Raw genomic sequence first — 20,000 nt, 5'->3', positions numbered from 1 at the left:
TCGTCTAAAAATCACTTTGTTTTCGTCAGTTGTGCGTTGAATATAAAATATATTATATATATATATATTGAAATATATTTATAAATATATACATATTGAGGTTCTAGTCGTTCCTGTGGATGGGAGGTGCCGGAAACAAGGATTTTGATTTGAGTTGTTTTTTCTTCGTCTAAAAATCACTTTGTTTTCGTCAGTTGTGCTGTGAATATAAAAATATAAATATATATACATATATCATTTTCTGTTATGTAGCCGTGTTTCGAATCATGAGGTGAAAGATAAGAAATAGAAAGGAGAGAGGAGATTAGAAATGACGTCATGCACGTGAATTCGGTCCGTCCGCAGATCCTCCAAATTCTGAATAGGATTTCTTTTTACCACCCTCGAATGGAACTCGTATCGTTGGTCCCCGGAATCAACGAGTGAGGAGAGAAAAGGCCGAGTGCTTGAAGCAGGAAAGGAGAACGGGAGTAGTGCTTTCATTGGCGCGAGAATCTGATCCTGACGAAGGGAATAATATCCACGATGACTCCTCCGCTGCTGCATTCCCGACGCCGCCAGTCCTTCTCGTCCTATGCCCGCCACATTTATTCCTCCCTCGCCCGCACGCGCCCACTGGCACCCACCAATCGCCGCTCGGCGGCGACGCCCATCCCGCCGCCCGCCCCGGGAATATGGGGCGACTGCGGGCGCAGCCTTGGGATGCTTGTGTACAGGAGTGTGGGTCTGTGGGCGGCCTTGGGCGTGACTTACATTATTGGTCTCGTGGCCGGGCCGATTGCTGGACCCGCCGTGACGTCATCGCTTCTGGTGGCTGCTGTGACGTCATTACTCACAGGTAAGTTTTTTCTTTTTTTCTGATCTTCAAAGTTTTTCGGAAGTAGAGACGTTTGAGGCGGTATTTTTGGCTCTGCTTTTTTCTCTTTCAGGTGGAAACTGTTTTTTTATTTTGTTTATTTATTTGTTTATTTTTTTTTATATTGATTTACAGCAACGCAATTTGAGTTTCCTGGCTTTTTTTTTTTAAGGATTATTTCTCCATATTCATTTCCTATATACTATGATATATATATATATATATATATATATATATATATATACATACATACATACATACATACATACATACATACATACATACACACACACACACACACACACACACACACACACACACACACCCGGGGTGTCCATAAAGTCCAGTACCATTCTGAGTCATAATTACTTGTAATGTTACTGGGACTTTATGGACACCCCGTGTGTGTATGTATGTACATATATATATATATATATATATATATATATATATATAATATATATATATATATATATCGTTGTTCATTGCCGCATCCTTTTTATGATGTTTTCATTAATGCTAGGCCAAATTAGGATGCATTGTTACTTATCTCTATCATTCTTTCCACCCATTCCATTCTGAATTATACTAAGCACACACAAAAAAAAAAAAAAAAAACTTTGAAATGTCCCCATTCATAGTTTGCCCGGGAAATAACAGATCCCATTCCGCTAAGCACCTATAACTCTTAAACTTGCCGTTCACCACAGTGCTTATTCTCAGTTTCTGCCCCCGTGAGATGATTGGTGGCTGTTCCTCGAGCGCACTCTTCGTCTCTTGGGGGCGACGAGATTCATAGATCACTTGAAGACGAAGAACGTATAAGCATACGTACATACATATATACGTACATAAATACAAACAGTGTATGTATACATATACTGTATATATGTATATATATACATTTACGTATATATATATATATATATATATATATATATATATATATATATATAATAATATCATATATATGTATGTATGTGTGAACGTATGATATATGTAAGTGTATGTATGTATATATATTATATGTAATAATTTTAGGGCTTATTTCCACCAAACGCGAATTTGCATCATGGACTATTGCAACAGCGGCGCAATCAGGAAATCGTTAGTTATGTTGAAACAACAATACATTGACCTCACCTTTCTACATGTTTTGCAATGTCGGTAATATATTTGCTCGCCAATTGTCAAGCAGATTTCACTGACATTAGTATCGCTCATTCATTTTCCAGGAAGTAAATTCATATAGATTACACGGATGTTTTTTTTTTATATTGCTGGTCCCACGAGGGTTATTATTGTAATTCGTTTGACTGTTGTTGTTATCGTTAGTATCATTATTATTGTTTTGTTTTGTGTTTGCCTTAAAATAAGAGAAGTTGGATAGGATGAATTTTTTGAAGAACTGAGACAAAAAAGAATCCTCATAGATGTTCCCCGTAGGAGGGTAGTGCCGTGGGCATTACTGAAGGTTTTCTGCCGCGCCCCTTCGGCCCCTAGCTGCAACTCCTTTTATTCCTTTTACTGTACCTCCATTCATATTCTCTTTCTAGCATCCTGCTATCCACCCTCTTAACAGTTATTTCACAGTGCAACTGCTTTGAGGTTTTCCTCCTGTTAAACCTTTCAGACCTACCTACTCTCAATTTCTTTTCCAGCGCTGAATGTCCTCATAGGTCCTAGTGCTTGGCCTTTGGCGGTAACTCCATAATCCATTCCTCCTACGTGGCGTGATGATCGTTTCCGTTGATATTCATTTGATTACTGTTGTTATGGCTTCCATCATGATCGTTGCTGTTATTTTTATTGTTATTTTGTTTTATGTTCTAAAAGTAGGACGAAGAATAATTAAGCAGAAGAATTCAGAGAGAAAAATTTCCCCTCCAGATGCGTGAGCGTCCCCCAACGAAGTCGCATGCCTGCAGCAACTCCCCCCCCCCCCCCCCGGCCCCGTCCCCCCCCAAAAAAAAAAAATATAAAATAAAATTAAAACTTTTATGCAACATCACGCAAGGTCAAGGCCTTTTGTGTTGTTGGTGGGGGTGGGTGGGTGGGAGGGGGGAGGCCTCTGCCATATAAAGGCGGCCTTATTATTGAGCTGTTTTCATCCAAGCGTCGTTGGTCGCAATTCACTGGTCCTTTGTTTTTGGTCAAACCGAACTCAAAAGGGCGTTGGAATAGGAATCAGTTTCCCCCCTTCTGCGTTAGGTGGGTGGATTGGCACAGGGTGTATATAGGATTATATAATATATAATAATATAGTATAATATATATATATATATATATTATATATATAATATACATATATACATATATAATATATTATTTAAAATTATATATATATAATAATGATATATATATATATAATAGTATATGCCTTAATCGTTTTCTAAGTTGTGGGTTGAGATGTTATGATGAAAGCAACAAGTAATTCCATTTTAACTTACAAGTAACGAGAGACACATTTGAGGGCAGGTCTGGAATAATGATTATTTTTAAGTTAAAGGTTGGAGTATTATACCGGCCCCCGCATGGTTAGTTAAAAAGAAATTCTTACTTCCGACTTTCCAAAGGTTTGGGTTGGGTTGGGTGGAGATGTTTCATAACCTAGAAATTATTCTTTTTCGAAGTTTTTTTTTCAGGTTAGGAAGTTGCCGTTCTTTTGATTGGACGTAAGAAGCCTAAGTACGCTTTGTATTGCATTGCTATGCGGACGTTTTATGGTATAGCAATGAAACTGGAAGGAGAGGAGCGTGTAGCTTGCATCTTCATCCCGGTAGTTTTGCGAAGATCTGGAGACACCCCCTTTAATAGTTTTATATATATATATATATATATCTATATATATATATATATATATATATATATATATGTGTATGTGATGTATATATACTATATATTATATTTTATATATTCTGTGTATGTACACACAATCACACATATGTGTGTGTCTATGCTGCGCGTGTGCGTAAAGTACACTAAGGATAATGAAATGTACCCAAGTGCCATCAGCAGTGTTCCAAAATTACTCGTTGAATTATGCCCAATTGCTGTAAACAAAATAGAAATTATATTTTAATTGTATAGTTGAAACAACTTTGACAATTCGACTCTGCTCAAATAAGTCACTCATTCATTGCGAGTGATTCCCGCAGCCTTCATGTGTTTTGTCTCAGTGGCGTCAACTTCTTCAGTTTTCTTTCGTCAATTCATATTTTGGCGCTTCCAAGTTACTCACGCCCCTCCTCCTCCTCCTCCTCCTCCTCCTCCTCCTCCTCCTCCTCCTCCTCCTCCTCCCTTTTATAGTTAACCGAATCGGTTGAAATGATGAGCGGGGAAAAAATAATGTGCATTGAGTTTCACAACAATGCGACCATTGATGAGTTCCGACCTCTGCTCTGTCGATCCCTTTGAATGTGGCATCGGATTCATCCCTCCTCCTCCTCTCCTCCCTCCTCCTCCTCCTCCTCCTCGATCCCTTTGAATGTGGCATCGAATTCATATCCATGATCGCCTGACACGGTCATGGGAGTCGTCCATTGTCTCCGCTGCTGTGGCAAATTCCCATTTCGAGTTTTTGTTTTTTTAATTAATTTTCGATCTATTTCTGTTATATTGGTGTCGTGTGCCGTGTCACGTCAAGGTAGATTGTTAGCCGATATAGTAAGAGTTTGAGCTTTGAGTGATCGAATGAGTATATGAGATAGTGTTATAATTCAAACTAAAACCTCTCGCGGTGTACTGCAGGCCACTTTGCAACCCTTTTCATTTCATTTACTATTCCTCCAATCATATTCTCTTTCTTCCATCTGACTTTCCACCCTCTCATAACAATCGTTTCAACATTATTTTCAGCGCTGGTTGACCTCACAGGTGTCAGTGCTTTGCCTTTGGCCTAAATTTTGTTTTGCAGTTCCAATTAAAGCTGCAATATATATCCAACGTTTCTTCATGTGGCCAACCCCCTTAGTAGGGTAGTAGTGCCATCATTGCACCTCGTGTGGTGCACTGTAGGCGTTACGTAGGGTTCTTTGCAGCGTGCCTTCGACCCCTAGCTGCAACCCCTTTCGTTCCTTTAATTGTCCCTCCTTTCATATTCTCTTTCTTCCATCTTACTTTCCCTAACCCTCTCCTAACAATTGATTCATAGTGCAACTACGAGGTCTTCCTCCTGTTACACCTGTCAAACCTTTTACTGTCAATTTCCATTTCTGCGCTGAATGACCTCATGGGTCCCAGTGCTTGACTTCTGGCCTAAGTTCCGTATTCAATTCAATTCCCTTTTCATCGCTGAATGACCTCATAGGTCCCAGTGTTTGGCCTCTGGCCTTAATTCCATATCCAATTCAATTCCTTTTTCATCGCTGAATGACCACATAGGTACCAGTGCTTGGCTTCTGACTTAAATTCTATATTCAATTCAATTCATGTAGTCAAATCACAGTAGAGAAACCGTATAGAGGGAGAAAATGATTTAATGTTTCATGTTCCTGTCATTTGTGATGGAAAAGAACGGCATTGTATAATAGTGACAGCAGCCGCCTGGAAGCTCGTGTCACCTGAACTATTCATGTCGCGTTACAAACAGGAAGAATTCTATTTAATTTCAGGAATTCCCAGTATAGCCATGGTTTGCTCCGGTCTTCTACATTCTAGGCTCTGATGAATGATTGTTTGCATTTCAGTCAAACTGAAGAGGGATCTGAAAGTGATATATTTTCTGCTGACCGTCTTGTTCTTTTGGGATGAGCTTGCTTGTTAATACTATGTCCTTCATTATGTTTTATAAGGAGGTGTAATTTCCTTATAAATAGAGGTATGTGTGTGTGTGTGTGTTTGTGTGTGTGTGTGTGTATATATAATATTTTATATATATAATATAGTATATATATAATATATATATATTTCAATATACTCCATATGTATATATGTCTGTGTTGCATATATATATATATATATATATAGATAATATATATATATATATATATATATATATATATATATATATATTTGTGTGTAAACAATCCCGGAAGACATTTCTACCTCGAAGAGAGTGGACCAATAAGACATAAATATAGTTGAATTTTGTTTTCAGGTAATCTTGGGAGGGTCTTCGAAAGCGGGAGGGGAGATTGGGGGGTGGGGGCAGCGGGGGGAGAGGGTGGGTGTCCTGATTTCCGAAGTTTTTGCCGCAGCGAGCCCATTTGCATACGGGGTGTTTCTTGTCGGGGTGCACAGGAAGCGACCTTTCCCGAGCGTCGCTGTGGCTGTTGCTGTTTGTGGCCTTCGACTTCGACCGTTTACGTTAAATAGGCGATCTATTTATGCCGGGGAGACAGGGGTCCGTCCGTCTTACGTGACGGCTGAACCACGAAGGAACTCAACTCTCTCTCTCTCTCTCTCTCTCTCTCTCTCAAAGTTTTACGTGTTTATGTATTTATCTATTGCACGGCTTCATTGTGAGGCGTATATTTGACCACACACTATATATATGTGTGTGTGTGTCTGTATGTAATTATATATTATATATATATATATATATGTGTGTGTGTGTGTTGTGTGTGTGTGTCTGTGTCTGTGTCTGTGTCTGTATATATGTATACATATGCGGAAATGAACACATGGGGAACGTTATTCACAGAAGTGTATTTCTGACTCAAAACGGGACCGAACCCGGGGTTCACGTGGGCCCTCCCCAAATGTCAGTTTTTGGAGGAGGCGGAGATTCGTTCAGAGTATCCCAGTTTGTCTGAAAAATAAAAATCTCTCTCTCTCTCTCTCGCTCTCTCTCTCTCTCTCTCTCTCTATCTGTATATATATGTACTATATAAGTATTATGTGTATATAGTAGTATGTTTGTGTGTATTATATATATTTATATGTATATTATAATTATATATGTGTGTGTATATATATAAATGTGTGTATGTACATATATAGCAACTTGTAAATAGCGTCCATTCGCTCAGCAAACCCACCCCAAACTTTTTCAGTGCCACTTCAGAAATGAAGTATACATTGAAGCTTCTGTCCATGTGAGGCCAACCCACCCCCACCCCCCTCCCGTCCATTTCCTCTGTCTTCGTTGGGGGACATCTTCGAGTTAATTAGAGGTTATGGGAGTCTGAGGAACCCAGAGCTTTTCCAAGGTTCCAGAGAAGATCTTCAAGACGCGTTGCTCCCTTCTTTCTTTTCCCTTCCCCCACCTCCCCTCTCCGCTGTTGCGTCATCTTGACGCGTGTGTAGCTGTGGGGAATTTGCGTTTGTTCTTTAGTTTATTTTTGGCGATAGGTCTCTCTCTCTCTCTCTCTCTCTCTCTCTCTCTCTCTCTCTCTCTCTGACTTCGTGTACAGGTGACATATTTGCACACGGTTGTAGAGATATGTAGTTGTAGTTTCGACTAATACAGCCTCTTGCGATAATGATATGTAAATATATATATATATATATATATATTATATATATATATATATATATATATATATATATATTATAAATAAATATACCAAATATACATATTAATATATGTTATATATATATATATATATATATATAATTATATATATATATATATTACATAGTTGATTACCATATTTCCTGTTTGTACGAAGCTAGGTTAGGTTTTCGAACGCGAAACGTTTTAGGTTAAAACAGTTGTTAGGTGTACGAAAAAGCAAAGAGAACAGCTGTACGAATAGATCTAGAGCATTAAAGCAAGGAATGCAAAGCAGAGAATGAATTAGACGATTATGAAAGAGGGTTTACGATTGGGAGCAGAATAATGATGGTGGGTCCTCCGTACCTCAGTGGTGTGTGTGTGTTTATAAATTTTAAATTTATACATACATACATACATACATACACACTAATATATATATATATATATATACTATATATATATATATATATATAGTATATATATAAAGGGTGCGTTCCTTGCTCGATCAAATATGGTTCGTATCCCACAATAAGCTTGAACTGATTAGGATGGGGAGGTTCGACAGTATTATTATTTTTATTGTTATTATTATCATCATCATCATCATCATCATCATCATCATCATCATCATCATCAATGAAATTTGGGAGTCATCTTTACTCTGTAAGACCAAGATACAAAACGATGAATTTAATTGAAAGATATCAAGCAATTCTTTAAGATTCTCAATATACTAGAGTTGATTATTATTATTATTATTTACAAAAGCATCTACGTATAATCCAACCAAATTTACGAGTTGAGCCCAATAGGCAATAAAGATTAAGACAGTAATAACACGGAACCTAGCAGTACTGAGCTTTTAATTAAATAAAGCGTAATGTGTCTAAGGCTTTAGTAGATCGGTTATTGCCTCCATCAGCTGTTGTAGTCGTCGGAGGGCAACAAGGAAGTGTTATTGCATTTCCAGTTGTTTATGCAACGCTTCTCACGTGCAAATGATTGCAGTGTCAAAAATGCTTTGTTATTGCTCTCCGGCTCTGTCGATTCATTCTTAATGAAGTTTTTTTTTCCTTTTTTTTTAGCGTTTTCCTGAATTCTGTTTCATTTGTGCTGGACAACAGCGTGAGCGTTTTGGTCTTTTATCTTGCGCTGTTTGCAAAGGATTCTAATAGATTTTTGCTGGGTTGTTTGAAAGGGTTTGTGATTACGAAGAGAATATATTGAGCTGACACTTCAGAGAGATATATAATATGTGTGTTTACGTATATGTATGTATTTATTTATATATGTTTATATATATATATATATATATTATATATATATATTATATATATTTATATATAGATGTATGTTATGTATATATTTATATATAGTATATATATATATATATGTGTGTATCTATCTATCTATCTATCTATCTATCTATATATATATATATATATTATATATATATATATATATATATATATAATATATATTATATAAATATATAGATGCATATTGGAAGAATGTCGATTTTGCCCATGCCGACCATTAGATATAAATGACCCTGAATTGCCACGGCCACTTTTCAAATTCGTATCTGACCTATGACCTGTCATTAGATAGGTTCTGCTCGCCGAATAGAAACTCATTATCATGTGCAATTGAAGAGTTGTATTCGGTTTAAATACCTCGTTGACCTTTGACCTGTAAGTATACCTGTGACCTCACTTTGCACAGCGGCATTAGTAGTGGAATTTTCATTCTTAAATGAAGTGGCTTTCTCGGAATAGTTCAAAAGTTGCATCCGAGGTTAAATACAAGTGTGACCTTTAACGTCTTAGTATGACGAGCTGCGTTTATTATAATTTAGGATCATTGTTTACACGAACATAAAAGAAAATGTTAGATAAAAAATGTTACATTGATAACTTTCAAGTATTTACATAAACTGTTAAATTCTCTCCACTTTCAACGAGTGCTGGCATTACTAGAAAAATTTGTAAGTTTCAAATGTGGGCCAAATTTAACATATGACATTTTAATATTAATTTAATTTAAGGTTGAATTAAATTCATATATTATTAAACTTAGTTTTTATAAACATAATCCTGACTGGAATCCATTATATTCATAGATTGAACATTCCCACGGAAAATATTTTTATATGTAATTAAATACCCACTGTCATTTTGCGTACGATTCCTGAATAAATGTTCCATTAAATTTTGTTTCTTTGTTCATGTTATCTCTCTATTGACCTAAATCGAAGCACGTCTGGGAAACACAGTGTCCTCTGGTGACCTTTGACCCTTAAGTATGACCTCGACTTCTGTCCTCTGGTGTAATAATTCCTAACTGACCTTTGACCCTGAAGTATGACCTCGACTTTTGCCCTCCGGTGCAAAATTCTTTACTGACCTTTGACCCTGAAGTATGACCTCGACTTTTGCCCTCCGGTGCAAAATTCCTTACTGACCTTTGACCCTGAAGTATGACCTCGACTTCACTTCATCAGTGGAATATGAATACTAAATATGACGTATTTATGTCGTAGAGATCAAATTCTGACTAGGTTAATTCCCCATTAGACACCTGTCATCTAAGTACGTACTTCACGTTGACCTTGACCCTGACTTTACGTTGCCTATCGTTGTCTGAAGTCTGTATCTTGTGTATGTAGGTCAAAAGTTGTAGCCAAGGTTAAGTTCCTGATACCTTTTTTAGGGGTAAATTGTTGATTCCTAAAAGGTACAGCCATTGTTATATCCCTGATACCATTTTTAGGGCTTAGTGTAATGGTCAATTCTCAAAATTTTTACCCAGTTTAAAATTCCTGACACATTTTTAGGGGTTAATGAATAATTCCCAAAAGGTATAGCCATGGTTGTATTCCCGATACATTTTTAGGTGTTAATGGTTAATTCCCAAAAGGTATAGCCATAGTTATATCCCAATACCATTTTTAGGGGTTAATGTAATAGTCAGTTCTCAAAATTTATATCCAGAGTTAAATTCCTGACACATTTTTAGGGGTTAATGAATAATTACCAAAAGGTATAGCCATGGTTGTATTCCCGATACATTTTTAGGTGTTAATGGTTAATTCCCAAAAGGTATAGCCATGGTTATATCCCAATACCATTTTTAGGGGTTAATGTAATAGTCAGTTCTCAAAATTTATGTCCAGAGTTAAATACCTGACATATTTTTATGGGTTAACGGTTAATGCTCAAAATTATAGCCAACCAGGGCTATATTCCTGATACCTTTCTTAGGGTAAATCATTAATTTCCAAAAGGTATAGCCATGGTTATATTCCTGATACCTTTGATGGTTAATTCACAAAAGTTGTGTCTAAGGTTATATTTCTTTTTTTTTTTGGCCAATTTCTTTTCTCTCTGTCCTTTTTTTTTTTTTTTTTTTTTTTTTTTTTTTTTTTTTTTTTTTTTTTTTTTTTTTTTTTTTAACTCTATTCTATCCCAATCTTGGAATGCTTTCAGCTGTGGCCCAGTTATACTATTCTGTGTGTAAAACTTTCCAGCCGTTATCGACTCCAGCCAGGCTATCTTTCCCAACTGGAAGGTTGTCCGAGAGAGGCGCTTAAAAAAAGAAAAAAATCAACAATAACTTTTCTCTGAGGGTTCTTGAGAAGTACGGGGGGGTTGGGGGTGGCTCCAATAGGTCCGAGCAGGGCCAACTGTTCCATTCACATATGACGCGAGCTGTTGGATGAAACTTGCAACCGTTATTTACTTCATTCTTTGACGGTAAAGTTATGTAGTTGTGGGATGAATCATGATCAAGAAAATAGATTAATTCAAATAAAATTAAAACTACGTGCAGAAGGGCCTTCTAAGAGAGATAGTTGGAAGTTACTTGTGAAAAGTACACAGAAATTTACATAATATATAATAATATATGTGTGTGTGTGTGTTAATGTTCATACCTCACTCCTATGATGTGTCGCTTCGTTGAAACCCTTCAAATGAACTTTAGTCCAAAGGAGGGTGATAGTCAGTATGAGTTGTGTTAAAACCCACGACGAAAGAAGTGATGGAACGCAAACAAAAACTGTTTTGAACCCTGACAGACAGACAGACTGCACGTACCGTTGGGGCTGAGTCAGTTTTGACCGTGAAAACCAAACCGTTGAAAAATGGCAGGCCGCGGAGGAGGAGAGCCCGGCTGTAATCGATAATGATTCTCTTTGGCTTCGTCATTCAATTGGCATTTCGTCTAGGGTCCGCTTTTCAAGGTCATTAGCCAGCAGCAGTGGATTCTCTTGAACCTCGTCAAAGGGATTTCCTCGCGTCATTTTCCTCAAGTGAAAGCTGTTGTGAAAGGTTTAAAGAAAGATCAGAGGACAATTTGAGCTGTGTTATGACTGACCTCACATAACAGACTTTTTTATATATATATATATATATATATATACATATATATATAGTATATATATATACTATATAGTATATATATATATATATTGAAATCACATAACAAAGACTATATATATATATATATATATATATATATATATATATATAATATATATATATATATATAGTATATATATATACATATATATATATATATATATATATATATATATATATATTGACCTAACATAACAGAGACTTTATATATATATATATATATATATATATATTATATATATATATATATATATAAATAAAGATATATGCCACGAAGGAAAAATAAACGAAAGGATACTGCAAGATCTTTCGGCGTTAAACGTCCTTTACTGAGCAGAGACTGACATAAATACGAGAAAAGACAATACAAGAAGATTCGTATAACTGACAGATAGGGATTATAAAGAGATTAGTACCTAGAATCCGACACACCTGGAAGATAAGAAACCTTCCCAAACAAGCATAAACAATGGGTGCAATTAAAGGTTTAAGACAATCATCTCGGATACAATTTCAAGACAATTAAAGGATTATAGGTGACAGCTATTCAGAACTTGGTAAACAAATATCTTTGAGGTCATTCTTAAACATGTTACAGATACAAGGGTCTAAATGAAAAAGGCCACGACTAACATTGAAATTACAATGAAAAGTAAGTTGTATTAAAGCAGATTCTAAAAGATTTCGTGATAAGACATCTCTTGACCTTGCATTACTGAACTATCAACCCAATTTTATTCGGTGGTTGTTTTCACTTAAATGAAGTGAATATTGCATTAGATTTTTGCCCAGTTTTTACAGAATATTTATGCTGGCTTAGCCTTACTTCTAAGCCTTTGCTAGACTGTCCGAGATAAAATGAGGGACAATCCATACGTGGAATTTTATATATTATGTTGTTGCTTTCTCTGGGGCCATTTTTTATTAACATTCCTTTTAGTGTGGTTATTATAGGAAAAAAACAAGGTTGACATTAAAAGCTTTTAACAATGATTTAATGGTTTCAAATCCGTTAAAATAAGGCAAACTGAGAATTTTGTTCTTAGAATTTTCTTTATCTGCGTGTTACTTACTTGTAACAGTATAATACTTTTTGTGTGCTTTATTATAACAAATGTCTAATATATGTGAAGGATAGCATAAATCTTTCCCTATTTTTTCTTATGTATTCAATTTCTTGATCCAAATATTGTGGACTGACAATGCGCAATGCTCGTAAAAACATAGAGGAAAAAAATGATATTTTTATGTTAAGATGGTGGCCTGAGAAGAAATGAACATAAGTTAAGTTGTTAGTCGGTTTCCTATAAATACTGAATTTACATTGAAATGGTTCTCTATGTATCAAAACGTCTAAGAAAGGGAGGCAATTGTCTTTTTCTCATTCTAGAGTAAACTTAATCGATGGTACCTGGTTATTTAATTTAGAGAGTAAATCATTTACATCAATACCGACAGGAAGAACAGCTAAACAATCATCAACATAACGATACCACTTTACAGGAATATAAATTAGGTAAGTAGCGTTTTTCAAAGAATTCCATATACAAGTTTGAGAGTAATGGTGATAAAGGATTTCCCATTGCCATGCCAAAAATTTGTTGATAAAATTCACCATTGAATATAAACTTACAATCACAAATGCACAAACTCGTGAGTGAAATAATGTGACTTATAGGTAGAGGTAATGTATGTCTGACATGTATTGTGAATATGGTTTGTACCAAGTTCTGAATAGCTGTCACCTATAATCCTTTAATTGTCTTGAAATTGTATCTGAGATGATTGTCTTAAACCTTTAATTGCTCCCAGTTGTTTATGCTTGTTTTGGGAAGGTTTCTTATCTTCCAGGTGTATCGGATTCTAGTACTAATCTCTTTATAATCCCTATCTGTCAGTTATACGAATCTTCTTTTATTGTCTTTTCTCCGTATTTATGTCAGTCTCTGCTCAGTAAAGGACGTTTAACGTCGAAAGATCTTGCAGATCCTCCATCGTTTATTTTTCCTTCGTGGCATATATCTTTATTTATGGATTTATCACGTTCCTAACTTTCGTGATTCAGTTATATATAATATATATATATATATATATATATATATATATATATACTATATATTATATTATAATATATATATATAATATACTATATATATACTATATATATATAGATATATATATTATATATTATATATATATATATATATATATATATATATATATATATATATATATATATATATATACTATATATATATATATATATATATATACATATATATATATATATTATATATATATATATATATACTATATTATATATATATATTATATATATATTATATATATATTATATTATATATATATATATATATATAATATATCGTACTCTAGGAAAAGGAAGCATAGAGTATGTTTTGTATCAATGTCTCTATTTATGTTCTGTATGAAGTTCTAACAGTGTCCTCGTCACATTTCAGTAGCACCGCCGTTAAGGGTTAATACTCAGACTCTGCCAGTAGTGATCAAATATTACTTTTTTTTTTTATTTTTTATTTATTTTGATTGAGTCTCGCTACAGAAAGATTCATCCGACATTTGGATATTGAGCTGAATTTCATATCGGTTTGTCGCGTTTTATGTATGGTTGCAAAAGAATGTTTTTATCCCATAGAAGTAACCATGGATGAACCAACATGAATGTGTGGAACAGTATGCGTTCTCTCAAGTGAACACCATGATATTCTTTGGAAGCTCTAATTCAAGTCAGTGGCTCGTGCAGGAATGTTCTATATGTATAGGGATCATCTCTTGAATAATAATAATAATAATAATATATTTATTAAAAATAATGGCAGAATTCACAGAATTGATTTTGTACAATATTCTTTCAATTCTCCTTATGATTTCCTTTCTGGCACGCTGGTATTATAAAGCAGCTGTCCAATGTTCATCGTGCTGTAGGTCGTCAACGGAAATTTCGGGCGGGCTTGGTGTTATCAAAAGCAAAACTGGTTATCAGGGACAGGCTGGGGTCGTCAACAGGTATACAGGTGGGTTTCGTAGGTCGGGAACAGGCCGTAGTCGTCAGGGGTCTATCCGGTATTTCTTGTTATTTCTTCTTTTCTGGTTTTCAAGGCGTCTACATGTTTCGGCCATCTCGTTTGGCCATCTTCGGGACGGGATCGCTGAGTGCAATGGTCTGTGTCAGATGTATTCACGCTATTTATTGCATTCGGTTGGCTTGAAGAAACAGGTACCTCACTTTTCATTGGGCAATACCTGTGACGTCACGAGCGATGTCATCAGGGGGCCCGTTGCTGGTTGGCTGTCCTCTTCGTGGGCGGAGCCTCATCCTTATTGGTGATGGTGGAGGTCCCCTCGAAGGGCGTGCTACCGAAGGTCGTCCTCAGGGCGAGAGCTTTGAGCTGTGATCACCCTCAGGGTTACTAGGGACGTCCTCAGGATGAGAGCTAATGCTTCTATCATCCTCAGGATCCCTCTGGTGCGATGGTCGTTGTGGGGCGGTGTCTGCTGCTCTCCTGACGGCGGTGGGGAGGAGGAAGGTCTCCTGTGTGATGTTCAAACTGGGCTTCTCCCTCCCGATGTGCAGCGCTTCTAAGATTCGCAAACGACGTAGATCGGGTGCCTGGTCGATAACCTCGAAGTTACCGACGATGTCGCTGCGTCGGATTCTTTTATTATGGGCAGTCCTTGCATGATTAAATACCGCTCCTTCCTGCGCGTGACAGGAGATCCTCTTGGAGAGGCGCATTGACGTCATCCCGATGTAAGTTCCGAGGCATCCTCGGATTGGGCACGTGTATCTGTAAATGACGTTCGTTCTCTTCAAGGGATCCTGCAACGGTGCGGGGTTATTTTTCATAATAAGACTGCATGTTTTTTTACTTGTATAAAATATGATCAAGTTGATCTGCTTGTTGTTGTCGGTCGGGGAAACGTGATTCCTGATTATTTCCCCTGACGACTACGGCCTGTTCCGACCTACGAAACCCACCTGTATACCTGTTGACGACCCCAGCCTGTCCCTGATAACCAGTTTTGCTTTTGATAACACCAGCCCGCCCGAAATTTCCGTTGACGACCTACAGCACGATGAACATTGGACAGCTGCTTTATAATACCAGCGTGCCAGAAAGGAAAATCATAAGGAGAATTGAAAGAATATTGTACAAAATCAATTCTGTGAATTCTGCCATTATTTTTAATAAAACTTGTTTGAAAGAAGGTCTGTTTCCAGCGTACACAATAATAATAATAATAATAATAATAATAATAATAAACTCCTGAGGAGGCAGGATGCAACCCAGAACCCCACACTATAAATACCACCCAGTCAAATTGGAGGACTGTCATAGACCCCAAAAAAAGGGGAAAAATAATAGCATAGTGGGCTCTTGAATAATAATAATAATAATAATAATAATAATAATAATAATAATACCGTCGAACGACCCCATTCTAATCTGTTCAAGCTCACCCTTCCTTGAAAATGAGCCGAAGAGACAGTTGGAAATATTGGAATTCCGCTACGCCCCTAGACAACGTCCAGACTACAATGTGTAAACTCTACGGCGACTATACGCCACTTTTAGTTACCATATCAATACACTAATATTTTTAAAGACATTTCCTTAACCAGAATATGAACATTGGCCAGCTATTAGCAAGTATCAGCCCTGATGAGAAGAAAATAATAAGAAGAATTGAAACGACCATATATAAAGTCAATTCCACCGATGCTGCCATCCTCTTTAACAAAATAATAATAATATATCGGTAGTAACCCTTCATTTAACATATTTTACTGACTTTGATAGCCTTCCAAAAGGAGAAAAAGACAGCATCAGAAGAATAAAAAAAGATTACTTTAAGCAGAATGACATTGTAGCAGCTACCAAAGTCAATTAAGTAGTAGTAATAAGTGGTATGAGCACCAACCTGAAGGAGTGATAGAAAACGATCAGGCAAAGATCCTCTGGGACTACGGTATCAGAACAGATTGGGTGATACGTGCAAATAGACCAGACGTGACGTTGATTGACAAAATCAAGACGAAAGTATCACTCATTGATGTCGCAATACCATGGGACACCAGAGTTGAAGAGAAAGAGAGGGAAAAAATGGATATATAAGTATCAAGACCTGAAAATAGAAATAAGAAGGATATGGGATATGCCAGTGGAAATTGTACCCATAATCATAGGAGCACTAGGCACGATCCCAAGATCCCTGAAAAGGAATCTAGAAAAACTAGAGGCTGAAGTAGCTCCATGAATCATGCAGAAGGGTGTGATCCTAGAAACGGCGCACATAGTAAGAAAAGTGATGGACTCCTAAGTAGGCAGGAGGCAACCCGGAACCCCACACTATAAATACCACCCAGTCGAATTGGAGGACTGCGGTAGAAAAAAAAAAATAAATAAAAAATAATAATAATAATGTAGGTCTGCACTGCAGAAACAGTACTACTACCGCCTTCATTATGGGTTTAATTTCCTTCCTTGACATGAGTAGATCGCCGGAAACCTCATAAGTTAATTATAAGTAGAGGGGAGTGTGAATTAGATTATATCACACCGGTATAAGGCCTCATTCAGCGCTCTATATTATCCCCACGAATTTCAGTGTAGTCCCGTGCGCCCGAAAATAAATTTTTACGTTTTTGGTATTCGGAATATTTTTTTTTTTCAGAGTAATTCTGGCTTTAGGAGGAGTCTATCAATAAAATATGTGTTGTTATGTTTTGTTCTTGTTCGTGTTTAAAATTCATGGAAGGAGGGGCAGTATTTTACAGCTATTTATGTCCTGCGGTATGTGTTCAAGATAGTGAGGTATTTTTTTGTTCACATTGAAAAGAGTTTCACGTTCCCAGACTATTTTTCGTTCGTCCAGTCATTTATCGACTAGTTTTTGGTTGCTAGTCAATTTTATACTTATATATATATATATATATATATATATTATATATATATATATATATGTGTGTGTGTGTGTGTGTGTGTGTGTGTGTGTACCATATATATATATATATATATATATATATATATATATATATATATATATTTATGTATATATTATGTATATAGTATATTAGTAGTATATTTATATATGTAATGTATTATTAAAAAATAAATTTATTTATTTTATGTATGTATATATATATATATATATTATATATATATATATATATATTATATTTTGTACATATATATTTTTCAAGGAAGATATTATGACACGTCGTCCAAGTCTTTCGCTCAGGAGACAAGGCCAGAAATTGGTCTCTCTGGGAATGAGTCCCCGCCATTATGTATTATTTCCTTTCCCTTTTCCATCTCCTCTCCTTTCTCTCTCTCTCTCTTTCTTTCGCTTGACCTTTTCATCCCTACAAAACAAAAACCGAGAATTCTCTCTCTCTCTCTCTCTCTCTCTCTCTCTCTCTCTCTCTCTCTCAAGTCCTGATGAGGATACACACATACTAGAAAGATGTATGCATACACACATACACACACACACACACGCACACACACACACACACACACACATATATATATATATATATATATATATATATATATATATTATATAAATAGATATATATATATATATACAAAGCCTATCCATTCACTGAGGTCACTGTGGCTATTAAAATGAATGAACGTGTTTTTTATGTTTATATAATATGCTAATTTTCAAACGTTACTTTTACAGTTATTTCCCGGATAATTTTTTAAAAAGAATTAACCTCAAAATTACCTGTGTAATCTACCTAATTAAAAGCTATTTACCAGTTTTATGAATTGTCGTAACAAAGTGAAAATTCATAAAAACATGGTTTCTTATTATTGTTAAAGATAACCTTACCTAACAGCATTGATAATAAGACGATAGAAAAATATAAGAGAATAGTTGACTAGAAATCGTTGACTATTGCAGCATTACCTGGTAATCATGTCCAATATCGGTTTTATTAGAGCGTTTGCAATAACGCTCCCGAGACGAGGCAGGATTCTCAACAATGGCAATTATTTTTAGTTTTCTGAAAAGAAAACTCCGCATTTTTTTTCTTTCCGCCCTCAGATCTTAAAAACAACTTAGGCTAGAGGGCTGCAAATTGGTATGCTGATCACTCACCCTCCAATCATCAGAAATACCAAATTGCAACCCTGTAGCCTCAGAAGTGTTTATTTTATTTACGGTTAAAGTTAGCCATAATCGTGCTTCTGGTGACGCAACACCGCAGGCCACCAAGGCCGGCTGAGAGTTTCACGGGCCGTGGCTGATTCAGCATTATACCGCGACTACCTAAAGGTAGATCTATTGTCGGTGGTCTTGATAACTAGATTGCTTTGAGGAAACTTCGGCACATTTTTACTCTTTTTTTTCCATCCGACTCAGAAAGGCGCACATTTTTCCTCTTTTTTTTTCCATCCGACTCAGAAAAGCAATAATGGTTATTCGCGAAGGCTAAATATAATCCCTTCCCTCTCTCAGCCAATGAAACGCCCCAATTACTTAATTAGCTGTTAATGGTGAACATAACACTAATTGCCGTTCTAGCTCATCCCGGCAATAATGGGCGTAAATGAGTGTAGCTATCTGGGTCCTCTCTCTCTCTCTCTCTCTCTCTCTCTCTCTCTCTCTCTCTCTCTCAATAAGCGTTGAATGGTTGAAAGTGTCCCAGTGCCTGGCTGTATTGCCAAATTTTCATAAATCAAAATCTCTCTCTCTCTCTCTCTCTCAGCATCAACGCTACGAATAGCAATTGGCCCGAGCATTGGAAATCATTACGATACTTGATAGTTTATTGTAATGTAATGTTAAGTATTACGATACGGATTTTATTGTAAAGTATTCGGATATCATTACGATACTGATTTATTGTAAAGTAATGTTAAGTATTACGATACTGATATTATTGTAAAGTATTTGGAAATCGTTACGATACTAATTTATTGTAAATTAATTTAAAGTATTATGGTACTGATATATTTTTAAAAGTATTTGTAAGGTATTACGATACCGATTTATTGTAAAGTATTACAATAATGATTTATAGTATAAAATATTTGTAAGGTATTACGAAAATTATTTTATTGTAAAGTATTTGTAAAGTATTACGAGAATGATCTATTGTATGAAGCATTTGTAAGCTATTACGATAATGATTTTACTGTAAAGCATTTCGTAAGTATTACCAAACTGGTCTCAGTGTAAAATATTTGTGAGGTCTTTTCTCTCTTACTGGACAGTGCTAGGA

General features: G+C 35.9%; 1 protein-coding gene across 2 annotated transcripts in view; it reads left to right on the top strand.

Annotated features, from left to right (window-relative positions):
* Positions 1-20,000, top strand: part of LOC135210073 (probable cationic amino acid transporter) — a 291,242-nt gene that overhangs the window by 93,932 nt on the left and 177,310 nt on the right. For both annotated transcript variants that reach the window (XM_064242870.1, XM_064242871.1), the window contains exon 2: positions 1-838. This exon is cut by the window's left edge and continues 317 nt beyond it. In XM_064242870.1, the coding sequence (XP_064098940.1) occupies positions 526-838 (313 nt within the window). In that variant the 5' untranslated portion in view covers positions 1-525. The remainder of the gene's footprint in view (positions 839-20,000) is intronic.

The sequence above is a fragment of the Macrobrachium nipponense genome, chromosome 39 (assembly GCF_015104395.2).
Source record: "Macrobrachium nipponense isolate FS-2020 chromosome 39, ASM1510439v2, whole genome shotgun sequence".
In the NCBI taxonomy this organism is placed as follows: domain Eukaryota; kingdom Metazoa; phylum Arthropoda; class Malacostraca; order Decapoda; family Palaemonidae; genus Macrobrachium; species Macrobrachium nipponense.
Note: the sequence above shows the minus strand (reverse complement) of the source record. Positions and strands in the feature narration are given on the sequence as shown.